General features: G+C 40.3%; 1 protein-coding gene across 4 annotated transcripts in view; it reads right to left on the bottom strand.

The window, feature by feature from the left end:
* Positions 1-1,885: 1,885 nt before the first annotated feature.
* LOC135224424 (eukaryotic peptide chain release factor subunit 1) overlaps positions 1,886-27,881 on the bottom strand; it is a 40,457-nt gene continuing 14,461 nt past the window's right edge. For 3 of the 4 annotated variants that reach the window (XM_064263409.1, XM_064263411.1, XM_064263410.1), the window contains exons 10-13: positions 25,131-25,224; positions 23,506-23,653; positions 19,622-19,735; positions 1,886-5,211 (exon numbers count right to left, since the gene is read on the bottom strand). In XM_064263409.1, coding sequence (XP_064119479.1) covers positions 19,647-19,735; positions 23,506-23,653; positions 25,131-25,224 — 331 coding nt within the window. In that variant the 3' untranslated portion in view covers positions 1,886-5,211; positions 19,622-19,646. The remainder of the gene's footprint in view (positions 5,212-19,621; positions 19,736-23,505; positions 23,654-25,130; positions 25,225-27,881) is intronic. The other variant, XM_064263412.1, reaches the window with a different exon arrangement.

Genomic DNA, 27,881 nt, shown 5'->3' with positions numbered 1-27,881 from the left:
ATGCAGCTGGAGAGATTATAGATTGTATATGTTTTTCGATCGTGGTAATGGCTTTTGATTATCATCTGTCCTCTCTCCATAAGTTTCTTTTTCAGAAAGGACTTTGGTTACTGAAGTGAATCTCTTGTAACATTCCCTGTGGTAGCCATATTTCTCACTATGATTTAGCGATTGCAAAGTTTCGCAGACAGAGGCATATTCAAAGGACATATTTTTCTTTCCTCATATTTGACGCTCTTTATGCAGTCTTCCATGTGTTTTCATCAAATTCCTTAACATCAGAGTCTTTTGTGTCGGATGTAATATGAAGTTTACAAATGCGTTCCACAGGCTTGGAAGATCCTGGGATTGCTCATTAGGAGTTTGTCATCATGCATTCATCATATCACTCTGAAATGTAAATGATAAACTCTATGGTGTACACTACGTTTTTGAACTGCACCCATATATATTTTTTAAAACATTAATAATTCATTTAAAATTTATAAAATGCTGTTACTATAATGACAGAATAGGAATATCATTAATCGATGACAGTTCCGCCTCAAGTTGTCACCAAGGCTTTGGTTGTCACATTCGGTCGGAACTCTGCCACGGCCGTCATGACGGTAAATGGTGTCTTAACGGCACATGTCCAACCAGGGACTTGTAAGACGCCCATTTTTGGATTCTGCACACTTTTTTTACCCTAGAAGCAACCACTCTCGCTTTTGGCCATTCTCGGTTAGTTCAAAGGGCTTTAGCTCTTGGACTAAAAAGGCTTAGGGTCTGCAACCATGTATAATTCTGATGTAAGTTAAAGCTCTGACTGCACATATTAAACAAAGTTGACTGAATTTTCGTTCATAGCCAAAAAACAGCTTATAAGCTTCGCTTCTCTACTCCCTATTAACTTTCTGATTTACATTGTTTCAATTATTCTAATTCTATAGTTAACAATAAGTTGTACTAATCCAAAACGTAAGCCTCTGATTTTACTGGATGAACTTTTGAGAAACTAATATAACCATTTATTTACTTTGCTATTATACTGTACTACGAAGCGCAATACAAATTATTTATAAGTATTGTAGCGAATAAAATGCAACCATATAAAGGCTGAACAAATTTTGCCAGACTTCTTAAGAGTAAATTAACCATTTGAAAGTTTGATCCTTAATTACCTGTACTAAGAAAGTGGTAGATTACTGTAATATGTCCGTCAATATCAGGCTAACTACTATCCTGGGTAGAGTAAGGATATTTGGTGGTAGAATTGCCTTATTTTTGTCATAGTTGGCCGATAGTATATGAGTGAGTCCTTGTCTTTGCCGCTTCTCATTACCCTCTATAACAAGATGGAATATCAGAAATGCAAACCAGGTTTCCTAACAGTTACAACTGTGCTTATATATAAATTACTTAACACTTAGCAAATGATTATTAGTACATAAGCTCTGAAATGGACTGCTATATGAATAGTAGGAGGTTCAGACACAAAAATGCACTGCAGTGTAGCATTTTAAGATTTACTTTTGTACACGTTATGAATTCATACATCTTTCATTGTTGGAGTATTTCACTTTGAGTTCTCTAATAGTCAATTGTTTCTAATAGGGAACTGCAGTCATGATCATTTCTGAAACAACCTTGTGTGTAAGTAGGGAGTCCCTTGCTTGCATTTTTACAGCACTCCAAACAAACTAATATGGAGCTATGAAGATATGGCCAGTTAATGTCTCCATATACTACTCATAGGTACCCTACACTTGTATTGGTGGAAGATTTTATTAGACTTCAGTACTAAAATATTTTATGCGTGAAATTATGATAAGTGTTTATTTTTTTCATTAAAAATGGTGAACTGGAAGCTTAAAATTAAATTGAGGTTAAAAGGAAACAAATGTTAACTTTCCCTAAAGTATTTAATTTGCCGATCCATACAGGTCTTCATGAAAACCCGAGAAAAAAAAATAATACACCGGCGGCTGACTTGGGCTGGGGGATTTCTGGTTGGAGACGGAATAACGATCAGACCATCTTTATTTTCTTTCTTAAATTTCATATCTAAAGTTACAATTATCATTATTTCATATCAAAAGCAATTTTAACTAAACTGGAGAATTACGAGATTACGACTTAATGGAGCATATTAGTACCCTAAACAATGTTCAAATGTTCAAGTGTTGTTTGAGGCACATCTGCTGATTATATTCATTTACGATTGCCTGCCTCACTCTACGATGATAAAGAATAAAAAAATAACAATAATTACCAAATTTACACATGTATAAACTTTTCTTGTATGCTAATTAACTGTACTTCCTTTCATTAACCATAAGCGTTTAAAAACAAATAAAATAGCATGCAATCACAATGACTTGTTACATACAGGAAAAGGTTATGTGACAAAAATTCACATTGTGAGGACAGTTTGTTTTGTAAAAAATACATAGAAACCTTAAGTAACAGAAAGGCAGCCAATAACTTATTTTCTGCCATATCTCAAAATACTGTGGCATTTAAATCTAAATTCTGGGAGTTTGGATGTTTCAGCAAATGCATTGTGGATCAAAGTCACTTGTTGCCAAATAAACAAAAATATACTGTATAGAATTGAAATAGACCTACGGCAACATGTTTTCCAGATTTCTTTCTTTGTGCAATCCACAATGCAGCTGCATTTTATTACGGCACCTACCACACTTCCCAGATTCAGAATCTCCCACTTTTACCAAATTCTTTGACCTAAACTGCAAGTGCGAACTGAGGTAATGTGCAGACACATCTGGTAATCCTGAATATTAAAGGTTTTTTTTCATCCTATATCATCATTTCCTCGCGCAAATACTTATACCCTGTCCTTTAGAACAGGAACATAAAATACCCAATAAGGCACAGATACTACAGTTTGGCAAAAAGTAACCATACTGGGGATAAACTTTATCAAAACAACAAGAAAAACCTGATGACCCTGTGGAGGAGTCCCACAAAGTCAAACATTATGGCAATACTGTATACAGTACTCCACAACACTTAGCCAGGCACATCATAAAGTTCACCTCTACAGACAAAAACGCTTTGCCTGGCTGCGATGTTGCAATACTTTTTTTTTTTGCTAAATTAAAAAAGAACTACACAAAACTTCTAGACGAGACTGGCAGTACTTGTTGCCTTGTCTTGGATCACAAATGACAGCCAGATCCTACAAATAAAGACAGTGGCATATCTGGAAAACCCAAGATATTCAGTTATCTTATTCCAAAGAGAAGACACTGGGGGCTGTCCCTCAAGTATTCAAGTCAGGAGATCCTTATCAGCTACATAAGTTTTTCCTTATTAATATACCACTCGTATTGCACAGTTAAGTGTTTTCACTTCACTTGATATCAATAACATCAGTTCCTGTTGTTTTGATAGTCTACCCTTTCACCACGGAGTTCCTTAATTAACATACCCTGACTCTCTACGAGTATCATCTAACAAAAAACAGAAACAAAAACAACAGCAGTATATAGTCATCACAGTATCAGGAGGAAATATCCCAGGATTATCATTTACAAGAGAACATCCCCCCACAGATGTGGTATGGGGTACAAAAACTAATTTTGCCTCATAATAATCCATCTTAGTTACTACCAATACACAATGTCACAGTGCCCTATTGAAGAGTTTATGGAGTCAGAGTGCACGTCCCAACATATATATATATATATATATCAAAACTGCAGACTGTAGACACTGAAATGGTAGCAGCAAAAATGGAAATTACATTTTACATTAAATTTTCAGTTTAAATCCAGTATTTAAAGCTAAGGTTAAAAGTACAACAATGAGTAATGAATGTTCCATCTGGCCAGAATAAATTTGACACCTTCAGCAGTCACCTTAAATCAACGTTTGGACATGCTCAATGATTATGCAAATTCCTCAATGAAGAACTGTGACAAAACGTATTCATGGTTAAAACTTGGACTCTCCTCACTGAAATATTCTTTACTCGTTTGCTTCCAAAAGAAGGAAAACTACATTTTAGCATACTTTCCCTTATAATCATAAAGAGCTCTAAGATTTCCTTTTTAATATATTACATTTCCTGAAAGTGGGTCAGCCTGTAAAGAACTAGCCCAGGCCCTGGTTAAACATGAGCTAAAAGCCATGACCATTTGAGAATGAAAACCCTGAAAACCTGACATTTCTGCAATACTCAAAATTTAGCAGCAACAGCCCCTTGGGACATACATATCATTAATAAGCTTCATCTGATTCCCACAGATTCAGCTTTTTGTTTCTATTACAAAATACAGGTACTTTATAATTTTCTTATAAAAGATGATTCCATTTTATATAAAATTAGCTATAACCATAAAGCCACATACTGTTACACCAACTCCAGGGGCTGACGAATTTGATACATCTTTTTACACGCAAATGCAAAATATAGCACTGATATGCCTATGTCACTAGGGCCAAGGTTAGCTGTCCAAAAATATAGATTTCATAAACCAATGCAAATAGTTCAACAGATTGGAAGGCCCATGATATACATATAATGTATATATAATTCTAATTATATTTTAAAAACAAATCTGAACACCAAAGTTGTTTTTTGCATTCTAAACTTCTGTAAGTACTTCCCTTGCTTTGAGTTGAGACGACGGAGATAAAAATCTTTTAATAAAAAGCTGAGCATGTGGAATTCGCCACATCAATGGCCATAAACAAAAGACCAAAGGTGACGACGGCGTTGGCTGAGAACCAAAGACTCCAGTAGTCTAAACCCCTTCTCTCACCCCTCCCCTTACTGCACATCAATGTCTCCCCACCCCCCTTCTCCCGAGCACCCACACAATGTGCCCTCTCCTAGTACAATACCAAGGATTATTAATGTTTTATAATTATATTCAAAATTTAATATTATAAACAGAAAAGCCTGATTGTCAGGCAACAATTAAAACCACCAACACAAGTGGTTTGTAGTGACTTGCATGTCAACGAGGGGACGCAAGAGCCATGCAGCACCCGGCACACGTAAGAGAGCATCGTTCTCTCTCCCCAGGTGGTTCCCGTCTCAAATATATGCTCCCCTACAACATTGGTCTTCTTCTTTCACTGTCTAAGCTTTACTTCCTGGCAGTGAAATTATTTACATGTAATCGTCAAGGTCAATATCATTAAACTCTTCCTCCAAGTCTGCCAATTGTTGTAAGTCCACTTTGTAACGTAATATTCCTGAAACAAGAAGGAAAAACTCATGTTACATCTGCTGACAAATCTATTAAATATATAAAAATACCTTGTACTGTAGCAAAATCAAGGGCCATGAAATCAGCTGAGTGATTAACAAACCTGTTTCCTTAATTTTTATTTCTGGCCTAATTTTTGAGTAAAGGATCCAGAAAAACAATCTAACAAGAACTAGCAAAAGCTAGCTTGATACATGTCCAACCTTAAAACATAATGATCAAATAGATGAAATCTATTCCAAGAAAGATCACTTTATTTACAGCAACTTTTTCATGACTGATCTCTGACCAACCCAGTTGGATCCTATATCTAAAAAACTATTACAATTATTGTAAATTAGTTTGACCAGATCATTAATGAACACATGATACTGGCTCTAATTAATTTGTTCATGATAAAAAGTGGAAATTGGGGCAAAATAAGGTAAAAGTTGGAAATGTAAGTGGGACAAGCCAACGCAATTGGGAGGTGAATGGATACCATCCAGAACCTTCAGTACTACACATGTATCACACCAGACTTTTCCTTCAAACTGGATAAAATGCTGCCTATTACCAAGCAACTGACAAATAAGCATGCAAATTGCAATATACTGCCATTTACTTGCAATACAACTGCACACACTAACCCACACTTGGAATCCTATCAAAACAACTAAAACTGATATGCAGTTATTTCCAATGCAAACATACCTCAAATATTTTTATTCTTCTTCACACAAAATTACTCAATATTCCGTTAAAAGTCTACCTGCTACAAACTATATTCCAAGATCTTGAACAACAACCATCAAAATAATGAAACTATCATCACATGAAGTATCAAAATAGAATGCTAAAAAGTTAATACTAAAATTACAAAATAAAAAAAATACCAAATTTGTAACTAATTTGTATTTTTCATAACTAACAAACCTGAGGTCTTAACATTAGGATTTACTAGCGCCAAGCTGGAAACCGGTAGAATTAAAATCACACTTGTGAGATCCAGGGACTATTGGCATCTATACCAGGTCAAGGGGCATGTATAACCAGAATGCCGACGGCGACCTGTGACCCATCAGTTATATTTCTAACCCAGTTTAGACTGCTAGAGGGGTGGTTCGAGGTGGGCCTTTACCTGTTATGACCTCAGGTTTGTTAGTTATGAAAAATACAAATTAGTTACAAATTTGGTATTTGTTCATATACGGAACAAACCTTCGGTCTTAACATCAGGATAGACTTACTTATTGGAGGGAGGTAAGTCTCTACAACTGACTGGGAGTTTGCCACCTTATCCATTTCCGAATATATTAGGGAAATTCTAAGAGAATGGACAATGAACCTAGAACCAAGGATATAAGCGAATCTATTGGTTTCCCTCACTGGGTGTTGATACCATTCTAGGGTTTACTCTTGTCCCTTGTAACTGGATCCACCCTCACCCCTCTCTTCCCTATTATCTAGAGGGGTGTGTTGCTACTGAAAAGTATATCATAACCTAAGATAGCTTCACAGTATGGCTGACCACCTCACCTGCATCTAGTCCGTTCCAGCATATGTCGGTACCCTCCTTCATATTGCCCGTAGTTAAAGGAGTAGGAAGAAAGTAGTAAAGAAAAAAGACCAGTCATCCCATTCATTCTACTTTCATACCTTCACCTTAGACTAGACGCAAACTGACCCGCTAGGGGTACTGGATCAGCTATATCACTTGTTGGGCCGCCACCACTAGACCCAAGGAAAAAGTGTCCAAGGATCTATGGGCAACGTCTTTCAAATAAAATGAGGTGAAAGTTGTTTGGCGTTTCCACACCCCAGCTTTCAGAATTCTCTCCACAGACATGTTCTTCTTAAATGCCAGAGAAGGACTCAAGCCCCTGATGTCATGAGCTCTAGCTCCCACCTGGCTATTTGACCCCCTGTCTTCTGTCATATAAGCATTTCTGATCGTCTCCCTTGGCCAAAACGATATTGTATTCCTGGACACTTCCTTCTTGTTCCGTCCTGTACTTACGAACAACCTCCGGCACCCCGGTCTGAGGTGCCTTGTTCTTCTTAAGTACTCCCTTAGTGCCCTGACGGGGCACAGAAGCATCTCATCTTTGTCATTGTCTACAAAGTCTGCCAAGGAAGGTATGGCAACGGAGTCGAATCTGCCGTCCACTATTGTTGGGTTTAGGGTCTTGGCCACGAATTCTGGAACAAACTCAAATACCATTGACCTCCAACCTCTTGAGTGTTTTATGAGATATGACAGGCCATGTAGCTCCCCCACCCTTTTGGTTGAAGCCAGGGCCAGTAAGAAGACTGTCTTCAGGGTCAGGCTCCTATCCGTGGACTGCCTTAGTGGTTCGTAGGGGGGTTTTGCAAGACTACTCAGTACCATGGTCAGATCCCAATCTGGGGCTTTTAGTTCCTTTGGTGGACATGACTGTTCAAAGCTCCTCATCAGCATGGCCAACTCCCATGAAGACGAAATGTCTACCCCTTTCATTCGTAAGACTAAGGCTAGAGCAGCCCTGTACCCCTTCACTGCGGATACAGACATATGCTTTTCTGTTCCGAGATATATCAGAAAGTCTGCTAACTGCTGAATAGTGATACCGAGTGGAGACAAGTTCCCTCTACAACACCAATCACAGTATGCTTTGCCCAAACATTGGCACTTAAGTTTGTCAGGTACGCAATCGCCTTGGAACCTGACTGTAGTAATCTAATGAACAATGATTCATCCACTACCTTTCTTGTCACTTCAGAGGATGCAATCTTCGCCACTGCTGTTGACCAAAAATCTAACCAAGAAGCAGTCTGAAAGACAGGAGAAGCTGTTGCTTCTAACGTAGCAGCCTCTTGGTACGTCATCGAAGGGCACTCCATTTTAACCTGATCCAAGGTTACTCCACAGGTCTTAATCTTACAACATTAGGGTTCACTTGTCTAGACAGCAAAGGGACCTTCGGTGTCGTATAATATTTCCTTTGCTTCATCACTGGAGGAGGAATAAATTTAAATGATCTATTAGATCTTAAGGAATTATCCCTTCCTGCAATCTTTGCGTTTACGTGTTGTAAGACAGAATCCGCACGACTCGAACAAGGCAATTCATACGACACCTTGGTATCCCTTTTTAATCCAAATACCATGCCAATTCCAGGAGGAAGCATACTGGCCGGTGTTTCTGTCTTCTCCGAAAGGTTATTGAATTGACGAACCAAATCAATCACCTCTGCATACGAGGCCAGAAACTCTTGGTTTTCTCCTTCCTTCGGCTCTAACGTACTGTTCTCCGTCACAAGGGATGTTGTCTCACCCCTATCTTCTGACAAACGGCCAGGAATTCCACGGCCGCCTGCCCCTACGGCCAGGAATTCCACGGCCGCCTGCCCCCACGGCCGCCTGCCCCTACGGCCGCCTGCCCCTACGGCCGCGGCCTCTTTGATCTTTGCTGGCCGCCATTGGCTCAATCCCGAATAGTCAGCAGGGGAACGAGAACGCCCAACTCTTTCTCTGCTCACGGATCTAGAGCGATAATCTCGTCTAGATCTCCAAGATGAAGGCTCCCTTGAAACAAATATAACTTCGTCTCTATTAGTATTGGTATCGTTTTCGAGCGTCGGAGAACTCTGCCTCGACCTTTCATCCAGACGGACACTGCCTTCCACAAACGTATCCGACGAGGTTGCCAACTCCCTATTTTTCGTACTTTTAATAGGAGCCTTATCATCCTTTGTGCGTATTTTGAATGGCCTTACGGGCGAGACTGGGACCTGCATTCTATCCTCTGCTGCACCTTTCGCCGCCAACGTCGATTTTACCAGCGGTATCGTAGTCTTTGTAATCCGAACTGGCAACTCCGCATCGGCCGCTAGTCCGTCGCCTCTCTCGCTTGTTCGGATTCTTGCAAACAGCTTCGTCTGCTAGCTTTGTGCTTACTAGCCACTGACTTCCCAACCTTCCTGCTGACTGGGATAAGACACTCCTGGTCTGAAGATGAAGAAGAATTCCCTCTTCTCCTCTTAGCCCGAGGATCAGTCGCGAAATCCCGAATCCTCCAACGCTTGACTGGCGCTCGCCATGACGTCATCAGACTTAGCGATGACGCCGAACTAGAGGAAGAAGACGAAGAAGGCGAATCACACCTTTTCTTTTTGTCTCTCTTATCCATTCTCTTCTCTATATCCTGTAATTTCTGCATTACAGTTTGTATTGCCGAGTCAGAAGGCGTATTTGAGTCTGGGTGCAGCGAAATAGGCCGAGAAACAGTCTGTGACGTCATCACGCCTGCCATATCGGTGTGACGTATGTTGTGACGTCACCAATCTCGTAGGGAGAGACTGTGCGGCTTCTGCTGGCAACTGCACGTTTGCTGCCAAACTACCTCCCAGGTTCTGCATCGCTGTAAACATTGAATTTGATGGTGTAGCCGCGGCATTATTTCCCATAAATTGCAAGCCAGGGGGATGAGGAACATTCAGCGCTGCCGGACCCTGCTGGAACCGTGACACCATATAATGCGCAAGCAAACCATCCAAGGTTGGTACGCCTGGTAGGCCTAGCACTGACCACGTACCGTCCAACCTATGCGCTTCGGGAGCCGGCGTCTGGAACAAAGATGGCGATGCTCCCCCTCTACCTGCTGGGAACAAAGGGGCGTGCATATTATGTATAAAATTACCCAAGACCCCTCCTGACGTTTCCGATAATGAATCGCTAGGAGAAACCAAAGGGGTATGGGACAAATCAAAAGCAGGTGGAGAAACATATGGAGCAGCCTGGTTTAATGCCGATACAAAAGAAGCCGGTAAGGTTTGGTCATCCAAAGATGGCGTCACCACCTTCCTTTTGTATTGGCCTTTCTCATAGAACTTTTTCCACTGTTCCACCGACCAACCACGACAAACAGAACATGGATTAGTAATCGTACATACGTTTTCCCTGCACCTACTACATGTTGGATGAGGATCCATCGACACCGAAGTTAGAAATCTAGAACAAGGAAAGCCACTGACTCCTGGGCATTTCCTTTGTCTCCTCTTCGAAACGGCAGATGATCCCGATGTTGAGGCAAAAATCTCCATCATACCACTTATACACTCTTACCGATCACACTCACACTGAGCACACTCGGAGAAAGAAAAAGTAATAAGAAATGAAAAATGAAATGGATAAAAAAACGGGCAAACTGAAAACCGGCTTTAAATCAGATAGACAGTAAACACGTCTTATCTTAAAAGGCGGTAGGAAAATAACTGATGGGTCACAGGTCGCCGTCGGCATTCTGGGTATACATGCCCCGTGACCTGGTATAGATGCCAATAGTCCCTGGATCTCACAAGTGTGATTTTAATTCTACAGGTTTCCAGTTTGGCACTAGTAAATCCTAATGTTAAGACCGAAGGTTTGTTCCGTATATGAACAAACTATAATTAGCATCTACCTCCAAACGTGTCTTCCTATAATAAAGGGGCACATATTAGCTTCAGCATTAAAAATTGAGTCAATAGTTGAAAAATTACTCAAATTTATTTTCAAATAGTTAAGACTAGCTACTGACAAGATTGGTATGATAAGCACAGTACTGACATTCAAAAAATTATAGTACTTTATTGTTTCAAGTTCATAAATCTTTGTTTTCTATCATTAGATGGCATCTGATTAGGAAGTCCACTTTGGAAGACTATCACACAGCACATCACAGAACCTAGTAATATCTATATTTATTTACTAACAACACTTAAGTTAAAAAAATATAAAAAAATCAACTGAAGAAAATAGCACCTTCAAGTTCTGACACAGGCCAGGCAAAGAAGAGGATAGAGCAGTATACTGTAAGGAAGAGAGGGCAGCAGGCTAATACCAGTTTACAAGGGCAAAAAGAAGTTGGGAAATGTGGAATCAGATGCTCAGCATAGCAATAAGAAAAGGAGAAAATATTCAAGACAGCTAAGTGCCCAAGGAGGGATGGAAAATAGACAAGTACTTTACAGCTGAAAATTAAAAATTGAAAATAAGAATTACCAGAATGAAAGCGGCAGTATGCTGAAAGCCTCGAGTGAAAAGAGCAACACCCTATGGGGATGCTGACATAATATGAGGGACACATGAAGAACATGACAACTTTCAAGGTTGAGGGCCTTCAGAAAGATGAAAAAGGGAAAAGCCCCAAGACAACTGAGAATAACGAAAAAGTTAATAATAAGTAGAAGGAAGGAAAGCAAGTCAACCATGAGCTAATTCTAGTACTATGAATCAAAACAAGAGGAAAGGTTGAATAATATCTTTAAAATTAATACAAATCAGTTTGGTTTCACGCTAGACCAGCAATAGACACAACCTACAGAAAAGTGCGAATTACAAGAAGTGCCATGCAACAAAGAACAGAATTTGCCAAATACTCGTGGATCTTGAAATGGCATTTGACATTGTGCCAGGACAAATAATTGAATGGGCATTACAGACGCAGAGGGTACCAGAAAGACTCATTAAGCTAGTGATCTTCTCTTCCATAAAATTGCAAATGTATCAGAAAAATTATATAAATGTTACACAGAAGGCTTAGTGCTGTGCCTTTTACTGCTCATAATAGTAATGAAACAAACTTCATAAGTACAAAAATAAGGGACCCTGTGAGCTGCTATGTGTGTGGATGACCTTAGACTAACAGCAGAATCTGAGGTGAAAATGTTAAGAGATGAAAATGCTTGAGGCGAAACTGTTTATGAGGTCAGTATGTTTATTAGGTAAAAGTCTTCATAAAAATGATATTGTTATTTTACAATAAAGTTTTGTACATACTTACCTGGCAGATATATATGATTGATGGCCCTCCCAGCCTCCCCTCAGGAGACAGGTGGAAGAGAAAATATGACTGGAAAAGGGGGATTGGTTCATACACCTGCCACCCAGCGGCGGGTGGGGTAGATCACCTGACCTACCGGTCGCGTTTGCCGCGAGTTTTGAATTCTGTCGTGACGTCAGAGACGTAAGCTAAGTATATATCTGCCAGGTAAGTATGTACAAAACTTTATTGTAAAATAACAATATCATTTTTGTACATGAACTTTCCTGCCAGATATATACTTAGCTGATTGACACCCTTGGAGGAGGGAAAGAGACAGAGCTAACAAGGAAAAAGGGGAAACAACATCTGTTGTAGGATACTAACAAACCTTGGTTCTTACCTGATAAGGCTGAAGACTTCATAGGTACTGTCTATTAGTCTGCAAAGCCTGAAGAGCTACAGCGAGGGCGTGACCTACAGCTGAAAAGACTCTTTGGGTCTACCGAAGGGATTTGATATCCGCTTACTCAGTAGTATCCAAGTCGGATCATGTCAATGGGGATTCGCCCTCTTAAATGACAGAGCCTGACCACTACCAATGCAGGGAGCTCTAGCACAAACAGATCACCTAACCATTCTAATGTTAGCAATACGAATAGAAAGAGATGCCTACCCGCATCCTCTTTCAAACAAACATAAAAACACAATACAAACAATAAGGGAAAAATTTTTTTTACAAAGGATATGCTTCAGCTCCCTGCCCCAGCACCGAATCTGCCGATACGTACGGGCCTAACGCGAAGCACTTATCGTAAGTAATCTTGACGTCTCTAAGGTAGTGGTTCGCGAATAATGAATTGCATCTCCAGAATGTTGCTTTCATCAGATTCTGGAGTGACATATTCTTGTTGAAAGCCAAGGACGTAGCAATGGCTCTTACCTCATGAGCCTTGACTTTCAAAAGCTTTAACTGATCCTCACCGCAAGCAAGCCAAATGTGCTTCCTTCACGAGGCTTCTAATAAAGAAGGACAAAGCATTTTTAGACAATGGTCTACTGGGATCCTTTACAGAGCACCAAAGTCTGTCCTTAATGCCCTTAAGAGACTTCTTCCGCTGGAGGTAGTATCTTAAACTCCTCACAGGGCAAAGAGTTCTTTCTGGCTCTTCCCCTACCAGGGGAGCTAAGCCTGGAACCTCAAAACTCCTTGGCCAAGGATTTGAGGGGTTCTCGTTCTTAGCTAGAAAAGAAGGAAGGAAGGAACAAATCACGGAATCTCCTTTGAAACCTACCCTTCCTTCTAGAGCATGAAGCTCGCTAACTCTCTTGGCAGATGCTAAAGCCAAAAGAAACAGAGCCTTCTTCGTAAGATCCTTGAAAGAAGATGACTGGGGTGGTTCAAACTTCGAGGACCTCAGGAAACGAAGAACCACATCCAGATTCCAGCTCGGAATTTCAGTCGAGGGTTTCTTGCAAGTTTCGAAAGATCTTAGCAGATCATGTAGATCTTTGTTGTTGGAGATATCTAGGTTCCTGTGCCTAAACACAGCTGCTAACATGCTCCGATATCCTTTGATGGTTGAAACTGCAAGACCGCATTTTTCCCTGAGAAAAACCAGGAAATCTGCGATTTGGGTCACAGAGGTACTGGAAGAGGAAAGCTTCTGGTTTCTGCACCAACGGCGAAAGACGTCCCACTTCGACTGGTAGACTCTTAAGGGTAGAGGGCCTTCTAGCTGAGGCGATAGCCTTCGCTGCCTTAACTGAAAACCCCTTCGCTCTGACAAGACTTTTGACAGTTGAAAGCCAGTCAGATTGAGAGCGGGGAGGTTTTTGTGATACCTGTCGAAGTGGGGTTGTCTGAGCAGATCTACTCTTTGTGGAAGAGCTCTTGGAAAGTCCACCAGCCATTCCAGTACCTCTGTGAACCAATCTTGGGCCGGCCAGAATGGAGCTACCAGCGTCATTCTTGTCGCTTCCGAGGCCGCAAACTTTCTGAGTGTTTGACCTCCAGAAATCTTGAATGGAGGAAAGGCATAGACGTCCAGACCTCTCCAGTCTAGAAGGAAGCATCCACTGACACTGCTCCTGGGTCTGAGATCGGGGAGCAGTAGAGGTCTATCCTTTTGTTCTTTGCTGTCGCAAATAGGTCGATATGAGGTCTGCCCCATAACCTCCACAGGTCTTGGCAAACTTCTGAGTGCAGAGTCCACTCTGAGGGGAGCACTTGATCCCTCCTGCTCAGGAGATCGGCCCTGACATTCCTTTCTCCCTGTACGAACCTGGTGAGGAGAACGATCTTCCTTGCCTGAGACCACAACAGCAAGCCCTTTGCTGTTTCGTACAGGGAGAAGGAGTGTGTCCCCCCCTGCTTTCTTATGTAAGCCAAGGCTGTGGTGTTGTCCGAGTTGACCTGAACTATAGCGTTTCGGACGAGGGGCTCGAAGGCTTTTAACGCCAACCACACTGCCATCAACTCTTTGTTGTTTATGTGCCAGGACACCTGTTCCCCCTCCCAGGTGCCTGACACTTCTCTTGACCCTAAGGTCGCACCCCTACCCGTCCCCGACGCGTCGGAAAACAATACTTGGTTCAGGATTGGCATGTACAGAGACAGACCTTCTGCAAATCGGAGAGGGTCTGCCCACCACAGAAGGTCCTTCTTGATTCCTTTTGATATCATGAAGGAGAATTCCAGATCTAGAGAGAGACCCCTCCAATTCCGGTAAAGGAAGAATTGGAGAGGTCTGAGATGCAACCTTCCAAGAGAAACTAATTGCTCCAGCGAGGAGAGTGTCCCCAACAGACTCATCCACTCCCTCGCTGTGCATGCATCTTTCTCTAGGAAGGTCGTTAGTTTCTCTCGGCAACGAGCAATCCTCTCTGGTGACGGATATGCCCGAAAATCCGGAGAAACCATCCGAATCCCCAGATATATCAGCTCTTGACTGGGGATTAATTTGTGACTTCTGGAAGTTCACCAGAAGCCCCAACGAACTTGCTAAAGTCAGTGTCTTTTGTAGGTCCTCCAGACATCGTTCTTGTGAGCTTGCTCTGATCAGCCAATCGTCTAGATAGAGAGACAGCCTCACTCCCTCCAAATGTAGCCACTGCGCTACATTCTTCATTAAACCCGTGAAAACTTGAGGGGCTATCGAAAGGCCGAAGCACAAGGCCCTGAATTGGAAGATCTTCCCTCCCATCATGAATCTCAGAAATTTCCGTGAAGAAGGATGGATAGGCACATGGAAGTAAGCATCCTGAAGATCTAGGGACACCATCCAGTCCCCTGGACGAAGAGCCGCCAATACTGAAGAAGTTGTCTCCATGGTGAACTTCCTTTTTTCTACGAAGACATTCAGGGCGCTTACATCCAGAACCGGTCTCCATCCTCCTCCTGAGCTCTTGGGAACTAGGAACAGTCTGTTGTAAAAACCCGCAGAATGAGGATCTTTCACTAGTTCTATCGCCTCCTTCTCCAGCATAAGATCTACTGCTAGAGAGAGGGCTTGATTCATGATGGGGTCCTTGTACTTGGCTACCAACTCCCTCGGAGTCGTCGTCAACGGAGGTCTTGATAAGAAGGGAATGAGGTAGCCTTTGCGGACAATCGAGAGTGACCAGTTGTCCGCCCCTTTCTGGGCCCAGACGTCGGCAAACTTCAGTAGTCTGGCACCCACTGATGTCTGGAGAACCTTGAATACTACTTTCTTCCCTCTGATGGATCGGAGAGAAGGTCTTCCTCGTTTAGCGGGTCTAGATCCTCTAGAGGAAGAAGCTCTGGCAGGAGGGACTCCTCGAAAGGGCTCCTGCCTAACTGGAGTCTCTCTCTTGGTTTTAGCCTGGAAAGAAGTGTGAGGCTTCCTGGTAGACTGGGCTAGCATGTCCTGTGTAGCCTTAGCTGAAAGGGCACAAGAAACATCCTGAATGATCTTTTTAGGGAAGAGTTGAGGAGAGAGCTGAGAATACAGGAGAGGGGCTCTCTGAGCATGAGATACTGATTTCGTCAGGAACGAACAGTAAACAGATCTTTTCTTGATTACTCCCGCTCCGAAAAGGGAAGCTACTTCACTCGATCCATCTCTCACTGCCTTATCCATACACGTGAGAACACTGATAAGATCCTCAGGTGAAATGGAATCCGGGGTCTGCGTCTTCTTGGCCAAAACGCCCAAAGACCAGTCTAGGAAGTTAAATACCTCCAGGACTCGGAACATTCCCTTCAACAGGTGGTCAAGCTCATTCATCCCCCATGTCGTCTTAGCAGACATGAGGGCAGAGCGTCGAGAGGAATCCACCAGTGAAGAGAAGTCCGAGTCTGCCGAGGAGGGAAGAACAAGGCCCAAGGGTTCTCCCGATTCATACCAGAATCCTAGCTTTCCAGTTAGCTTAGAAGGAGGGAAAGAGAACACCGTCTTCCCTTTCTCTTCCTTCGAAAGAAGCCACTCACCAAAACCTCTTAGTGCCTTCTTCATAGAGATTGCAGGCTTCATCCTGACACAGGATGAAACCTTCGAAGTTTTCGAGGTCGAAAATAACGATAGAGGCGAGGCCGGGGCGACAGGAGAAAGGGCGTCTCCGAATTCCTGAAGCAACAGGTCCGTCAAACGCTTGTATGAGGAAACGGAGGAATCTTTAGGAATTTCTTCTTCCGCCGAAGATCCTTCACGATCCTTACGATGATAGGCTGTCTTGTCCTCAGCCGAGAGTCCATCCTTAGAAGAACGTCTGGAAGAACTCTGACATCTAACCAGGGAAGTCATAACTTCCGTTGAGATTCTGCCTGAAAACTCCTTCTTGTCCAGATGAGGGCGTACTCTAGGCTCTTGGCGCCTAACGAACGCAGGGCGAAAATCTGGCGAAGAGCGCCTACTAGGCGAAAAGCGTCTATCAGGCTCCTGGCGCCTGTCTAAAGGAGAGTGGCTGCCTGGCGAAGAGCGCCTGCCATGCGGGAAGCGCTTATCAGGCTCTTGGCGCCTGCTGCGAGGAGGAGCGAATCTCTGGCGACGGAGCGCCTACCAGAGAGAAGCGTCTGACAGATTCCCCGGTTCGCCCTAACTCGAGGAGAGCGAAAATCGGTAGAAGATCGCCTTGTAGGAGAAGAGAGCCTACCAGGCTCTTGGTGCCTGCTAAGCGAAGGGCGGCTGACAAGAGAAGAGCGCCTGTCTACTGAAGGGCGGCTGGTCACAGGAGAGCAGAAGCCTGAAGGAGAGCGGCTACCATGAGAAAAACGCCTACCAGGCTCCTGGCGTCTGCCAGCGGGAGGGAGAGGCTCGTCTACTGGAAGCATGCCTCTCGTCCGACGGAGAAACGATGTCCGCAGGAGAGCGCCTGTCCGTTGAAGAGCGCCTCGTACTACGATCCAATCCTGGAGAGAGGGCAGTTACTGACGAATAGCGAAAACCTGGAGAAGAGCGCCTGGACTTCTTTACCGGGAGCGAGACGTCCTTCCTACGACGAGAAGTCACAATCAAAGAGTCAGCAAGAGCCGTAATCTGCGCCTGCAGACTAGCCAAAACACGTGTAGGAGATTTAACAAAGTCCTTCACGGAAGACGCAGCTCGATCCTTACTAGGAGAGCGAAACTCCAAAGAAATCCTCGGTTTCTTCACATCCAATCCAAGATCTTCCGAAAAAACTTCAGGGCTGGAGGGGAGAGCAGAAGAAGCTTGCCAGGCTCTCTTCGACGGCCGAGAAGCTTCCGAGGAGCTCCAACCACGCTTGGGCAAAGGAGAAGGCGAAGACGAGAAGCACTGCCGTAAGACTTCTCTCTTGGCGCGATCCAAGGTAGCCTGGGAGCGAAAATCAGGCGCTACCGAGGGGACGCCTGATCGGTGGGGATTCTCCCTAACCTTCCTGCGACTTTCGACTTTCCTCCTCCACTGGGTCTGGGAGTCTGGAAGAGGTCTAGGCCTAGAAGCATTAGGGAGCCGATCAGACGCACCCACACGCACTGGGATCACTGCACAAATCACTATCACTCTTACCTTCTAGCACTTTAATTTTCAACTCCATGCTGCGAATAGTGGCTCTCATAGTGTCCACCTCCAAAGGCGCATCTTCGGGTTCGATGCAGGGAGCAGGGGCTGAAACTGGTAAAGGCGCTACGTCTACAAAAGGGTTATCAACTTCAAACTCACTAGCACGAGACCTACTAGAACTCCTAGATGAAGCTTTCCTAACCTTGTCCTTCTCAAGCTTTCTTACATAAGAAGAAAGCACCTTCCATTCTTCTTCATTCAATTTTCCACATTCATTACAAGGGTTAATAAATGAGCAGTCCACAAATCGCAAATGCCAAGCCAAGGAGCAGGCACTTCACCAAAAATCCGATGAAACAATCCAGGGCGAAAACGAGTAATAATTCAAAATCGAGAGGTATCGACAACAGATGTAGTCGACACCGGCGACAGAAAATATATGACTGGAAAAGGGGGATTAGTTCATACACCTGCCACCCAGCGGCGGGTGGGGTAGATCACCTGACCTACCGGTCGCATTTGCCGCGAGTTTTGAATTCTGTCGTGACGTCAGCGACGTAAGCTAAGTATATATCTGGCAGGAAAGTTCATGTACAAAATGGAAGAATGTAGCGGAGAGGAAAATCAATGTTATAGGAAAGAGAGCAAAAGTAAATGTCCATTCAGGAAAGTATCCATACGGTGGTTGTGGAAAAAAGGTGAAGTCTATACATTTTATCAAATGTATCACATGGTGTCACAAGAGGTGCTATGAATTACGAAATGTAAAAAGTTATGGAAGCAACAGAATCAAGAACTATGGGAGATGCAGACAATCACAGCAAAAGGGAATAGATGAAGACCTAGAGCAAATGAATTCATGCAAAATACCATGAAGCACACAGACTTGAAAACAACTAATTCCACAACTAACACATTAAGACATAAGTTGAAGTAAAAACAAGGAACATGAGGACAACGATTTAGCAGTTGGATGAAATTAAGCTGTCCACAGATATCAAAGTAACCCAATACAGAGTAATATTAAGTATTAATGTTAATTATAAACTTTGTTCACCACCATTTAAAATCTAAATATAAGTGTGCTATGTTATTGACACCTATCTATCAGATACAAATACTACCAGTTATTTAGAACAACACACCTACAGACCTAAGACCTAACTAATGCCACTTGTTAAACCTATTCTCACATTACCTTATTAAAAAAAAAAAAAAAAAAAAAAAACCCCCCCCAAAAAAAAAAAAAAAAAAAAAAAAAAAAAAAAAAAAAAAAAAAAGTCTTCCCAGTTCTATTAAAGCGGTTAACATATCCAGGTCACTAATGACACTAACTATACAGCCAACACCTCAATACTACACTGCACTGATTTCCAGGTTACAGCTTTGCAAAACTGGCAGACTATGTCACACACACTGAAGTTCCTGGGTACTCCAACCATACATGTCAATATCCCAAAGCACTTAGTACATGACAAGGATAAAGGGTCAAGTCCAAAGGGAGAACATCACACGAAAACTTATTCCAAACACCACCCATATTAGATAAAGTCATCAATCAAGAGTTAGGTCATTAATTCATCTAGTAACAGCAGATGATTAATTCAGGGCAGCACACACAAGTCAGACAGGTTAAACATCTCACTGACCAGAAGTATCTCAAGATGACAATATTTAAATATAATCATCGAGGTCAACATCAAAATCGTTCAAATCTTCCAGTTCCTCTAAACACTGTAGATCCACTTTGTATCGAAGAATCCCTAACATGCAACGGACAAGAGTAGATTCAGATTCTTCATAGGCTTATGAATCATAGTGACCCCAGATCAGATAGAGGATATACAGTGTCAATATGTTCAAAATTATCTTAGCTGAAGTCTCTAACATAATATAAATGAACAATGAAATCAAAATATAGTCTAACACAATACTGATTAAAAAAAAAAATTCAATAATGTAAGCATCTGCTTAAGATCTGGCAAAATTCTATCAAACACACTCTCTTTTCACCTTAAAGCAAATTTCTGAAAGACAAAAAACTAAAACAAGCCAGTCAGCACTTGCAAGAATGTACCAGTAACTAAAATGCAAAAATGAATGAGACCCGTGGTAAACTATACAACTGAGTTCATTGAAAAAGTGAGGTTCTACCTACAAATGGTAATTTTTTTAATCAAAAAAATGAGGGTTTACCCAAAAATGATAATTTTGAAGTCTAAATATAAAAAAGTCATGATCTCAATAACAAAATGCAAGTACTATAAAATAAATTACTCCAAAGGGCTTCTGGTAGAAGATACATTTTGTCTAAACTGAAAATGCAAGTACTAAGCAATGAATTACTCCAAAGGACTACAGGTAGAATACATATAATTTAAATATTTAAAAAAAAAAAAAAAAATTCATTTCCACTGCAACATTTAAAGATTAATGTTTTTGGATTTTCAAACTCTATGGTATGATTTTTAATCCCTTGTCCAATCACATTTAGCTGGATGCATTTTGCGCATGTGCACTTGTTTGACTGTTATTCCTTGCTGTGAGGCTTATTTGTATACTGTCTTCCTTTCTCCAGATCACTAACCAAACACTTATTTTACTAGTTTGCCTGGTTTTTATTCAAATATATGAACAACAATAATTTTTTGTTTATTCAAGAACTTTTCATAAACATGCAAAAAGACGAATGAAAACAGTCGTCTTTAGAGTTTCTGCTCAAAGTTGTGTGTGTGCATATATTTTAAAATTACCAAACAGAAACACAAAACCCCCAACTACCTTTGCTATACGTATAAGCAAACAGACTGTACCTGAATGAAATGCCAGGTAAGCAGACTTTTCGCAAACTTCAGTATTGTAGTAGGAAAAGGTTCAACAAAAACCTGGTACAGTATTAGACTACAATAATTTGAGAGAGAGAAGCCTACAAGCTCTTACAATAATAGCCAACATTATAAACAGAGTATTCAAGTCAAACAAACATCTACACGTTACACTGGGTACAGAGAACAAAATATAAAAAAAATCTAAAGTGAAAGCTACCAATAAAATGTTTAACTTATTTATTTAAAGTGATAACTAATAATAAAATTTTAAACATTCCACTTGTGCTACAAGAAGTGTTTGCAGTTACTCAAAAATAGTTTAAAAAGCCTTGGAATTAAAGAAGAAACATCTAAAAGAGCAAGCAAAAGAGAACAAAACTTTTGAAAGGTCAAAATTGTTTAAACCTCTTGTTTCATTAATATAAACCACTGTTTTATGATTGCCTTACTTTGACAACATAACTGGACAGATTAAGACCTGAATAACAAACTAGAATAGTTGATTAGAGGTGGGCTACTAAATGGGTAAGGCTTCTCCATCCTGGGGACCCTTTATCCTATCATCAGGTTTTGTCTCACTCTTCACTTGCACCTGCAAACTAACTGCAAGATGGTGTTTAAATCCAAACAGCTGTGACAGTCCTTTGAAATAACGACTTTTATCATCTTTACACATTTTCAACGCATAAGTACAAATTGTGGTTTTACAATGCCAACAGGCATTACAAAATCCAAGAAAAATTACCCAACTGATGATACTCGTGGCATAAAACATTTCACATAAATCCTAATGAAAAACTGGACACAATGGGAGATGGGAAGAGGAAGAGACATTCAACTGATATATTAACTTGACTCAATCCTCTACTTACGACTGGTTGGGTTGAAAAATCTTACCACCCAGCAAAAATAAGATTCAAAAATCACCCCAAAAAATAAGCCTGTGTCCCACATGTAGCCATTTTCCAGCCGAGGTATTATTTTCAATAGGAAGTTTATCCAGTTATCCAAATAATGGTAAAAAGCTTTGTAAGGCCTTCACTTTCATAACAAACATCACAGCCTAGCCTTCCTTAACCTGATAAACATCACCATTGGCTTCTTTCGGTCGCCACCATCCCACATGACACCACCTTCAACACTTTCTCTTACACTTTCTCCAACTTTCAAGGATGGTGCTGCACTGATCAAGCTCAGATGTACACTTTACTCATACAAATTGTGTGATCATCATTTGGTAACACTATGAGCTAAATTAGGGGTAAATGGCATTTTTTTTTAAACAGAAACACAGTCTGACAGAGGACAACAACCTCTCGCCTCGCATTATACTTTATGCGTTCAGTGATAAATAATTGATTTCTTTTTGTTTTCATCCCATTTAACTCCAATAATGAGTGTTCCAAAGTGAAAGAAAAATCTTTTGCCTGAAGAGATATTATAATTACTCGATGTAGAGCCTATGATGTCTAGCTCAGAAGCCACTAATACAATGAGTAAGATTTACCTGATTCAGAAAAATCATAATTTTGATTCACGTATCGAACTGCCAAGTGACTGACAGTAACCAATAGGGAGAGGAGTCTCTTTACTTTTTGTTCAATGAAAGGTGTGAAATTTGCTGTTCAGGATAATGGAGATAATGGCACATTGTAACAGTAATGAACAGATTTACCAACAGTTTCTTGATGACTATATTGAAAATCTGCCTACAATACCATGTGCACGAAAATGGTATGACACAAAAGTAGATGAAATGAAACCACTCATTGCCCTATTGGCTCTATGCTTCAGGGAATGGCAACTGGATTTTTATACAAAAAAAAAACATAGCTATAAAAAGGGACAAAAAAGAATAAAAATTACCATAGACCAAATGAACGTTCAGCAAGCGAGATAATGCGACGATACGGGAGTGGCGATATCTCCCATAAGTGACGCCTCACAGGTTAAACATACATACAGCATTTAAACTGATCTACATCTCATGTCTAGCCTAATCTACCTCAAACATTCTTTGAACACTTAAACTGGCCTTCAGCTTAGGCTAGCCTTAATCACGTTTAGAACACTTACACTTGTCTACATCCTAAGCCTAGCTTACCTTAACATGTTTCTCATCCTTCAAGATCATCAATTAAGAAAGATCAGTTCCACTTCATACAGGCATACTGTCTTCATGGTTCATAATTATCTTCATTCTTGATGCCAGTGCAATTGTTTTGCTCTTCTCACCAATAGCATAAGACTCAGACATGATTAACAGAGGGAATTTGATAGCCTTGATAGAAATCCTTGTGTCAAAACACAAAGGAAGGTATCCAAAAACAATTTAAAATATTGGCAAAGTAGCCTACAGCGTAATATTTCTTCACGCTAAGCAGCCACTCAGCAGTCTGAGAGAATAGCCCCACTGACGCCTGGCATTCTTTGTGAGACATTTAATTGATTGACTGATTATGAAATTTAGGTCTTGAGGACCAAGTGCCAGAACCCATCAGGATTATTCAGTGCCTGAGACACATTTGTAGGCTGTAATTCAAGGTTAAATCTGCCTAGAATGGCAAAGTAAGGCCTTGTAAAACAATGGTTAGTGTTTTGTGCAACCCTGTAAACACTAGAAATTTATCATTATTAAACCAACAAATGCAAATTTATTGGTCTAAAAGTATATCCGAAATGAGAGTCAAACAGCACAAACTCACCTCCAATTCCACCAAATCCTCGAACATATTGTGAACCTTCTTGCGACCTGTCGGTGATAATTTCTAACGTAGCTCCGAAACTCTTATAGTTGTTGGCCAACCACTCTAATAGGGGCATGGATTCTACCAATTCTAATTCTACTCCAGTCTGCAAAACAAAAAATAATATTCATGAATTATCAAAAATGTCAAAAGTAGGGACTAAAATGAATGGAATAAAAAATACCTTGACACCTAAATATAGATAAAACTTGGCCTACAAAAGTGGATTGTTCCATGTACCCCTACAAGTTATTTGTATGTTGAAATATACTCTAGTGTTCACACAGACTTCAGTGAAACTGTTGTATTACAGAATTGGAGTAAATACTGCCACAAATAAGAAGATACAATTAGAGCTGCAAAAGTAGATTTAAAAAAAAACACACAGAACATTATAAGTGACAGAGTAGCGTAATGCACAAATGAGAAATTGTAGTATTAGTAATGCACATGTACCACATGCACCACAACCATTGTTTCTCTCTTCATATGCCAGATAACTGGCTAAGTACCATAAAAGCAGGTATTAGGATGAATCTGGAGGCATTCCACTCCAAATAACCTACTTAGTCCATTCTATTCTTTGCTTTTACTGCACTCATACTATAACGTCTGCATGTAATTCTCATCTGTATGGTGGTGATGGTGGAGTACTCAGAGAAGCCTTAAACTAAAACAGAATATAGTGAAGTACCCAGAAAAGCCTTAAACTACAACAGAATGTAAGTCCAGGTTGGCAAGTATTCTAAGCAACTTTGGTAGTTTGTCAATTCACACGCAAGATGTCACCTTTTGTGCGCTTTTACAATTTTGTGGTAAAATATAGGTATTCGTTCTCAACTTAGTTCCTCATTTCTACCTTTCCCCGCAAATAAAGAAAAAAACCCATGTAGAAGCTGTTCAATTAATATTTCCAACACGTTTCAAAAATTTTTATCACTTGTTCTCCAGATACTTCATCTTCACACTCCAGACAGATTCAAAAGTGGCATCACTACCTACTCTATTGTTGATCTCTGAAAGCACTTGTTGTGGAGCTGGACCCCAAATAAAAAAAATTTGCTGAATTTACTACAAACAAATGTCCTCCATTACTCTTTGATAATTGACTAAACGGAAGTCTAATGACAATTTTACGGCATTTTAAACCTAGTTCATAAAATCTTGTTACAATAAGATATTAAATCAGTATAATGGAAGAGGGGTATATTTTTTACTTACTATAAAAAAAATACTACTGAGCAAAGATATATGTTGATAATAATCTAACTCTCAAGCAAAGGTATCCACTGAGAACTATAAGACTATGGTCTGAGTTAAGAACCTGAAAATGAAAATCTGTTTGCCAAGGAACCACACATCTAAATTCTGCTTCTAGCCATATGAAAGGCATCACAAAGCTTCTGGGTCTATGCATTCTACAAATATTTTCCCATATAGACTGTTATAACATTCCAACAAAAACACAGTAAATACTGGGTTCTACTACTTTGACATAAAATTATTAATCAACAACCCCATGTTTCATGTGTAATATAACACCTCAAACATAAAACTAACAAAACAATATGGTATACACTTACAGCTTTGTCTGTAAAGTGGGTCTTATCTTTTTCCTGTTCTGGAGTTAAATGCAAGATTGTCTCCTCTCCAGACTGATGATTCTTTAAAACATATCTGCAAAAGAAGAAAAAGTAAACATAAAATATGTGACACTGATCAGAGTATTACTAGTGCCTTAAAAAATACTTAGAATGGAATTTTGAGCTGACAACTTTACCCCGTATTTCAAGAGAATAAAGTCAATATTAAACAGTTGATGAAAATGACAAATTTTTTTAATTTCTTTATTTTTCGTAACTACAACCCTGCAGTCTTAACAGTAGAATAAATCTTCTGGTGCCAGCTGGAAACCAGTATAAAAAAAAAAAAAAATAAAAAAAACCTACTTTTCCTTACCACTTTACTTCAGTCTGTTCTTCCTTTCACCAAAATATCACCTAGGTACCAGTTTTAGAAGATGAAGTACAGGAACCCAGTGAAATCATAATGGTTTGTGAAAATACAAAGTCAGGAACTTGATAAAGCAAAACAAGAACTAAAAACCTGGAAGACTTTTAATGTTTATAAGGAAATTTCTAACTTGGGTCAGAAGGCATTTTCAGTACAATGGGTGGTGACAGAAAAGGAAAACAGTGATGGGAAAAAGAAAATTAAAAGCACAGCTAGTTGCCAGAGGTTTTGAGGAAAAAGAAGAAATCCAGTCAGATTTTCCCACTGTTAGCAAGGAAGTGTTGAGTTCCTTTGTTGGTATATTGTCTTCCAAAAGATGGGCAGTGAATTCAACTGATATTAAAGCTGCATTCCTACAGAGTGAACAGTTTGAGCGTGAAGTGTATCTTACTCCACCTGTTGAAGCTGGACGTGATGATAATGTACATTATGGAAATTAAAAAAATGCGTATATGGTCTTAATGATGCTGCAAGAAAATGGTATCTCACAGTGAAGACTTTCCTGTTGAAGATGGGATGTAATCAGGTGAAAACTGACCCTGCATCATTCTATTGGTATTATGAAGGAGATCTGTGTGGTATGTCTTTGATGCATGTAGATGATTTCTTGTGAGGAGAAATAAAGAAATTTGAAAGTGTAGTCATTGCACAAATCAGAAATCATTTTCTGGTTAGGGAGCAAAGTAATGCTATATTCAGATACATTGACCTGGATATTGTGCAGAATAAGCATGGTGTCACACTTCATCAAAATGAGTATATATTGCAAATCTCTTGAATCTAGTCATCTAGCGTGGTTATCGACAAATTCAAGACCTGACTTGGCATATGATGTGTTAGAACTTAGTTGTAAAATAAATATCCCTAAAGTAAAAGATCTGATTGAGCCAAACAAATGTCTAAGAAAAGCCTGTATCTTTGAGAGCTGTATGTACTTCCCAGAACTGGAGACAGTTTTAAGTTTAAGTTTGTTGTGTACAGTGATGTTTCTTATGCCAATCTCCCTGGTGGATTTAGTAGTGCTTGGGGCTTTGTGATTTTCTTAGTGGGTGAAAATGGAAAGAGTTTTCCTTTATACTGAGAGTCAAAGAAAATCAGAAGGATTGTAAAAAGCACTCTTGCAGCAGAAACAATAGCAGTCGCTGAGGCAGTGGATATGGCTTACTATATTGGAAAAATGTCCCAAATATTGTATGATGGAAAGAGAAATCTGCCTGTGGAACTCTATGTGGATAACTGTTCACTTTATGAGAATGTGTACTCTGTTAAAAATGTTTCAGAAAAGAGATTGAGAATTGACATGGCTATTGTCAAAGAATTAGTTCAGAATGGAGCGCAAGATATTTTGGGTAGATTCAAAAGCACAGTTGGCTGATGTGTTAACCAAAAAGGGGGTAAATTCTTTGAGAATAGGTAAAGTATTTGAGAGTGGATCCCTGAAATCTTATATAGATTTTATAAGTAGATAATTTTATTTTCCTATGCCATATAATGCTTGTTGCTTTGGACATGGATTTCCTTTTTTTTTTCTTTCAAAAGAGGGGGAATGTGTTAACTTTGTTGAGAATGTTTATGTACAACGTTGTGCATTGTGCTCACCATTTGTTTATGAGATTTGTTATGTTGTGAGCGGGAGGGGAAGCGATTGGAAACGATGTAGGCACTTGTCAGGTTGAGACTGACAAGTAAATAAACACAGTTTTTTATGTCTGCCTTTGATTTACCCTGCCCCAGTGGTCTACACGATCAACAAGAAGTGACACTCCAGTGATATTCTCTTCGAGTTAAAATACCGTTTGTTGACAGTGATTCTTAGGTGGCAACACAAGTGCTTTATTACGAGTACCTTTACTAGATTACATTAATATCTCTGCCTTCAGCAAAAACTTCCTTTTTTTCACAATCATTATAATGTTTAAGTACTTGCAGATTAGGTGTGTGTGCTTGTTCTTTAGAACAAATTAATTACAATCCAATATATTTCAGAATTTAAGCCCATTTCATTTAATTTGTGAAATGAAGATTCAGGGCTTATACAACAATTCCAGAGTCAACAAAAATTGCAAATGTCAGCTGTGGTATGTTTTAAACAACCTTATCTGTTTACCACATTACAGTCTGTTCTGCTGCAAAACCTGAGACGATGGTTAAGACGCACGACATGTGGATAGTGGAAGGGAGAACCACATGCCCATGGCATTGGTAGAACAATAGCAGCAACAGAAGCTTATGAAAACCAGTTTTCTTCACTTTCTCAAAATGAAGGGAAACAAACAACCCACTGGTTGCACTACAAAAATTGCTTGGAAAACACACAAAAT

Source organism: Macrobrachium nipponense, chromosome 12, assembly GCF_015104395.2.
Source record: "Macrobrachium nipponense isolate FS-2020 chromosome 12, ASM1510439v2, whole genome shotgun sequence".
In the NCBI taxonomy this organism is placed as follows: domain Eukaryota; kingdom Metazoa; phylum Arthropoda; class Malacostraca; order Decapoda; family Palaemonidae; genus Macrobrachium; species Macrobrachium nipponense.
Note: the sequence above shows the minus strand (reverse complement) of the source record. Positions and strands in the feature narration are given on the sequence as shown.